Source organism: Dermacentor albipictus, chromosome 5, assembly GCF_038994185.2.
Source record: "Dermacentor albipictus isolate Rhodes 1998 colony chromosome 5, USDA_Dalb.pri_finalv2, whole genome shotgun sequence".
NCBI classification, from domain to species: domain Eukaryota; kingdom Metazoa; phylum Arthropoda; class Arachnida; order Ixodida; family Ixodidae; genus Dermacentor; species Dermacentor albipictus.
The window spans coordinates 80,253,818-80,260,563 of record NC_091825.1 but is presented as its reverse complement, the minus strand read 5'-3'; the positions used below and the strand labels follow the sequence as shown (position 1 = coordinate 80,260,563).

General features: G+C 47.1%; 1 protein-coding gene across 5 annotated transcripts in view; it reads right to left on the bottom strand.

The window, feature by feature from the left end:
* Window positions 1-1,091: 1,091 nt before the first annotated feature.
* SIDL (SIDL trafficking protein particle complex subunit 10) overlaps window positions 1,092-6,746 on the bottom strand; it is a 114,050-nt gene continuing 108,395 nt past the window's right edge. For all 5 annotated transcript variants that reach the window (XM_070538480.1, XM_065442900.2, XM_065442901.2 and 2 more), the window contains 2 exons: window positions 2,587-2,736; window positions 1,092-2,158 (listed from right to left, as the gene is read on the bottom strand). In XM_070538480.1, the coding sequence (XP_070394581.1) occupies window positions 2,025-2,158; window positions 2,587-2,736 (284 nt within the window). In that variant the 3' untranslated portion in view covers window positions 1,092-2,024. The remainder of the gene's footprint in view (window positions 2,159-2,586; window positions 2,737-6,746) is intronic.

Sequence of the window (6,746 nt, the reverse complement as noted above, 5' to 3'; positions counted from 1 at the left end):
TATATATATATATATATATATATATATATATATATATATATATATATATATATATATATATATATATATATATATATATATATATATGGAGGAGACAGATAGGTCAGATCGTTTGCGGTTTGCCCTCCCCATTCGAGAAACGGTTGGTACGCCACTGAGACAAGAGACAGGGTGCGAGGCACGCGCGATCGAGCAGTACATATGCGCCCGCAACGGCAGCTCCCCCGCAGTACTCGTCCGCCTGTGTCACGTGAAAACGTCGCCACGCACTCTGTGTCCTATTCCTGCCAGGATATCTCCTCGCAGATCGTCGCACGTCGCCATTCACAGCTGTCGTCGCTATCCCAATGCGATAAGCACCTTCCATTACCCGTTCCGCAGCGCGTACGTGTGGCGTAGTGCCGTTGGAAGCGCACACACTGCACGCTTTTAAATGGCGATAGCCCAAATGCTCGCCGCGCTTGCTGCAGGGGACGCCAGGTCAAAACACGACGCTCCCATCGGGCGCCACGTTTCGCTCTGGCGGCGTCGTATTCCGGCGTTGCGCACGAGCCCGATTTCGTTTCGGTTTCTAATGGTCGTCTTAAAACGACAACTACGTGTCCCGGATAGATCGGGCCCCACGAGCTCTACGCGCGCCGGCGACTCTTACCGCAACGATTCTCGCCGAGTGGGCGTGTCAAGAGTTCCCGCCAAAATGCTCTGCCCGAAGAAGCTAATGAGCCGGGCCGAAGTCGCGAAGCGCAAGCGTAATTAGCTTTCCGAAGCTGCAAACACGAAAATGCGCGTCTTTGCCACCATTAGATCTGCATGCGTCGGCGTGTCGTGCTGCAACGAATCACGCAACGCTTCGCATGTCGTAGACGTCAACTACAGCCGAGTCCGCCGAATTTTTTGCTGACTCCGGATCGTGCGTTTTCCCGGTTAGTGCATTGTTTCTTGCGTTCTTTTTTTCAGATCGTATGAACGAGGTTTCATACTGTATTTTCGCCATTCGTGATGGGGAATAACTTACCAAGTTAGGCACAGAACATGAAGCTGGCTCACATTTGTCTTGCAAAGAAGTTCCAGGGAAATAGAGTGCAATAGCATGAAATTGCAATGTAGCCTATTTATTCTTTTTTCTTTCCTAGAGCAATACACATCCCTCTGAACAGCGTCACGCAACAACCCTGGCGTGCGCAAAACAACAGACAAAGCAACCGCAATGTGCCGCTTTGCTTGTGGAACATGTACAACCCTTGCGGCCTCTTCGGACGGAGACGAGAGGAGGCCTTAATACAGGAGGCTAGGAGTTCTGTGATGCCTGTCGTCATGACGGCGTAACACGTTTCCTAGAGGAAGAAGCAATGACTTTGTCTTCAACTTTGTACAACAGTCTAAAGCAGGGCCTGACTGAGTTGGGAGGAAAAGGAAGGCCTGTCTGCCTTAATACACACAAAGTAGGCCAAAGGAAAGACGGTTGGACACCAATTCGCAAAACACCAAGGAGGGCATTAGGGATGTCACTGACACACTACCACAGAAGAGGAGAAAGTTCTTTCTATTTTTTTTAAAGGAGGCCTGCTGTAGGGAGGGGATATTTAACACAGGCGGACTATGCAAACAAGCACAGCATTTACAAGAAGTACGGCAAAAATATCACCACAATGTTTTTCAGGCTTCTTTTCCTTTCTTTCATCAGAGTCTCACGCACATCAGCCACTCATTTGCAGGGTGGTGCACTGCAGGCAGGACAGTAGGCGCTAAGACTGGCCCACAGAACATGAAATTACGACGAGACTATCCTAAGAGGATAGGAAGTACGACGACAACGGGCGGAGAAAACGTCCCTGTCAAGCTCCTAAAAGGGGAGCAGGCAGTCTTTCTTTTTTCCTTGTCTCTCTCTCTTTGTACAGTGGCCCAGAAGGGAGGAGGGGGTGGGGCGTAGCGAATAGTACAGGCGAGGCCAGCGCTGAGGGTGGTGGCAAGGGGTTTCCCACTCTCATGAGGCCTTTCTAATGCACACGCGATGCTGCATCTTGTCAGCCGGGTGGCTCACAGCTGCTGGTCGAAGGTGCCAGCACGTGCACTTGCGTGGCTCGGCTCCAATTGTAGATTTGGCCAGGCAGGAATGGCTCCAGCTTGGCGGTACCCTGCGCACTGCTGCCTTCAGAACCTGCATAGAAGAAAGAGAGAATATGGGGAGAGGCAGTATTATGCACAGTTGTCCTGAACAAGCATTGAAGTTAATACTACAAGGAACTGAAGGACACACCAAGGCCCAGGACCATGTAACGATTCTATTCCAATGTTATTCCTGTTCATGGTTCGTCAGGGGCTTGCCTACATTATCATCATGAATGGCCAATTGTGAATGATAAGAAATGAGTAGAATGGAGTGGGAGGAACCCTTACATTGTACCGACATAGATTAAAAAGATTTGAAATCAGCTTTGAGCTACACATAACGTAACAATAACAACAAGGTAATCACATCAAGAAACCCTATGAATAAGTCATTTCAAAAAGTCAGATCTGAACCCACAGCCTGTCCCTGACTTTACGCAAGGCCACAGCTGCGATCACAATGTTCCACCAGCTTACTGATGCTCTTGGAGGGTGTTCCCCCAGACGAGGACGGCGGGATGTAACGTGACAGCCTCACTGTGGGCACAGGCAAGAACCCGACCTGCAGTGGCTTCACTTCCAGCATGACGGTCTGCTCACGCTGCTCAGGGCTCAGCTGCAACACCCCTGCACATAGATAAGAAGGCAAGACAAGTTCCATAGTCCTCGCAAAACTTGGCAAATGCTGCTGCAGGCTTAAGCAAGGCATTATGCAACATTACATCAGAGTTTGCCGCACCGCACTTTCAGGGTCGAAGTTGCAGTGTTTGTTTTGTCAAGCAAGGCACTGTCTACATGAAAATCTGACAGGAAACTGTACAGAACCAAGTAGCTAATCCTGAGCACACAGGCTTAACTACAGGCTATATATGAGGGCGAATCAGAAAGTCTTTGCCCCTATTTTTATTAGCCAAATTAAGGTACATACAGGTAATTACAAACATACATACTATTCTACGTACCTTACACTATTTTTCCACATAGTCCCCATCCTGGTTCAAGCCCATCGTATGACCCATCACAGAACTAGATTTGAGGTACCCCTGTTGTCAGTCAGTGACGCATGCGGCTTCCCCGAATGCTCATTGTCATGCAAGTCTTCACGGCCTTTTGCAAACTAACACCACCACCTCACACTTCTCAAAGCGAGACACCTTTCGCAATACGTGGGCTGCATTTCCCTGTGGATTCTGTGAGCATTCATCCCTTGCCGCACAGAAAATGAAACACACTACGTTGCTCATATGCCGTGGGCATGTGAAGTGCAACCGCCACCTTCAACAACTGACAACAGCTCCATGCCGTGGAGCTACCGGCAGATAAGGCCGGGCCAGTCCAAGAAAGGTCCACTGCTAGGAATGGATATGTTGACTTCGCATTTACAGCCGTAATTTGGCTAATAGGGGCAAAGGCTTTCGGATTCACCCTCATGTACTAGAGGTTCAAAGCAAGGAACTAAATGGCATTGTCAGCAAACTTTTGTTTTTTTGTAGGCAGGATAAAGCATTTACACAGGACGTATAGACCATCAACGAACTCGCCAGCTTCTTCTGCAAATCGGCCATGTTTTCCTAGTCATTGAAGCCCGACCTAGCATGTTGCATCATTAGGCTTTACTATATACAGCTTCATACTTAGCAGGCAACACTGTGGGGGTCACGTAGGCATAGTTCAGTCATAAAAATCTCACTCTTGACACATTACAGTGCAGTGTGGTTGTTCTTGACATGCAATGGTTTCTGCAAAATACTTCCTTAGTACCATATTACAACTACAACTCACATATAATTTGTGCACTTTCGTGCTTCCCTTATGTGACATAATACTATATCTTGGTTATGAGCACTATCTGTGTGCTGTGGCCGCTAGTCACAGAATTGTGCTGCTTTACTGTTCAATGGCAAATTGGCTTGCATATGGAGTGGCATCTGACCACCTTTACCAATGTCAACTTATATGTTCTTTTAAATGTGAGATGATTATGAATACTACTCACATCAGAAACATTGCAAACTTACTACAGAATCAGGCTTTTTGCCTAAATTGACACACTGAACACTGGGCAATTCCGTGCCCACAAACCAATTAAGGCCTTCGAACACTATTGTATGTCTTCCCATCACTTAACAAGTACAAACTAAGCAATGAAAACATACCTCATGCATCTAAAAACACATTACTGCAAATACTTTCATGAAGTTTAACTTTTTTGTGTGTGTGACTAGAAAAGTATTCCTTTACTGTTTCACAGTTGTGACATTTCTGCTGTTGATGCAAGTATTGTTTTTTATCTTGCCACAAGTATGCATAATAAATATGTTGCCATGTTGCTGCAAGGAGGTGGGACCTCCTTGTTAGTGCTGTTATGCAGTTTTTACGCTGCCATTGCATCTGCTTATGTACACCCTAGCAATTCTTTAACAATATAGTGTGAGCGTCGACTGTGTCAGTGGCCTCGTAGAGATGAGGTGCACCCCTAAAGTGAACAGCACTGCAGAATACATTCGAACTAGAATTCCCCTTGAACGACTGCACATAAAGTTGCCAATCCTGCCGTCCTTCACAGCTACAAGGCCGCTGACATGCCATGCGGTCGTCGCTCGCGTGATATTGTTAAAAAATTGCGCATCAGTGTACAGTTGAACCCACTTATAACAATATCCAAGTGCCACGAAAATTCCATTGTTGTAACCGATAATTGTTATAATCGGCTTGCACGAAAAAAGGAAATCAAAATGGTGATGGCATGGCTGTTCTGAGAAATCCATAATGGCAGGGAGGCCAGTTCTCCTCCCCACCACCTTCCTCCATGCAGCTTCTGATTGTGTTGACTCGTTTAACTGTTTAACTCTGCTTCCTGCACACTGCGATCATATGTTGTTAACAAGCTGCAGCCGTCGGCGTTCAAGGATGGTACTGCTATAACAACTGCAAACAGGGGTCACGGGCAGCAAGTGACATATGAGCTCCGCTGAAACATCGCTTTGATGGCAACAAAAAGCGCCTTTTAAAAAATGCGGGAAGGTTACCGCGGCAGCATCTCAGCTTGAGAAATCTAGAAGAAACGCTGGGACGAGATCGCCACGAGCATCTCACCATGTACTTCCCACTGGATTGCACGAGAAAACTGCATGTCCGTCAGCCTTGCTTGCTTTACACGAAGCAAGCCGACATCCTTCTCCTAGGTATCCAGGTGCTGCACGTAGTGCAGTGGAATGTTTCTCGCCAAAACGAAGCCCCAGAGTGACTGTATCAACTACAGCACATCCTGTGGTGACACTGTTGAGGCAGCCTGCCCTACTGTGTCAGCACTGCCGTCGTAGCCATCACCGATGCAAGCATGTTCACGACAATCGCCTCATCGGTTTCAGGCACTCCGTTTACAAATCTATAGCAGTGCTCTTTCTATTGACCGGCAACGTCGTTCATTGCCGATGATCAGTGGGCGGATCAGCCATGTTCCGTTTCAGTGGCGAGCGAAACGAGGCTGATAAACTACGCAGTCAGGAACGACTTCGACGCAACAGACAAAGACAAGCACGAGCGACTTAATCCATTAGCATAATGGTGCAGAATGAGGGCCCAGCGAGCAATCTGGGAGCTGCACCGGCAGCGTTTTCAGCACAGTTTGCGCGGTCCATTCGTGTTTCGGAGGGTGGTGTGGTCCAGAGCTATGGATGCAGCCCATTCTTGTTGGAGGGGTGCAAGAGGGACGGCAGAGAAGTGCATGGCAGCAGTTGGGGTTGCTGGCGATCGTGTAGCGACTCGAATTGCACTTTTTCTTTTTTCTTTTCAAGGATTTCACATTCCATTACCTTTTGGCATGGACACCCAGCGGCCAGACTTCATCGTTATAACCGATAATGCGGCATGGGGATATTGTAGTAAGCAGGTTATTTCTCCATAGAAAACATACAAAAGTTGACAGTGCAGCAGCTCATCATTATTATAAGCGATATACTGTTAAAACCGGTATCGTTATAAGTGAGTTTGACTGTACTTATGTGGTAAATAAACTTCTATTTTATTTTATTCTATTAAATTGCACTAATTATACCTATGCCTTGGTTTAATATATGTTTCACTATTTCTTGGTCACAGATAAGAGCAGTGCGGGAAGTCTCTCTAGCCTTCGTAGCACTGCTTGCTATGTACAAAACAGAGTTAAAGGGTCACTAAAGGCAAATGCTAAGTCGATGTGGACTGGTTAAATACCTTTCCAGAAACCTCGCAACACTTGTTTTGTGCCAAGAAGAGACTTAGTTAACGAGGATATTGTATCTGAAGGGTCCGAATACTTTTTTCGAAATTCAAATCTCTTGCCACCCAACCAACCCGGGGAGTGGTGACGTTGCATACACCATCACCACTCTTTGTTGCCGTTGGTGAGTAAAACGACGCTCAAAAGATGGCAGCACCGAGCCAAGACAGAGTGGCGGATTCGCCACTGCAGCTGCTCTTTGGTCAAGTGGTGTAGACCATTCAGGCATACCGCGACATCACATGGAAGTTGATTTCCCTGCTACTTGCAGTTTGTGCAAGTTTCGCGAGCCAGCAAAACCACTGCGGCACTACGCGATCAGAAAAGTAATGAAACGCGAAAACGTGGGCGGCGCACAGTCGGGTGAAAAAAAATT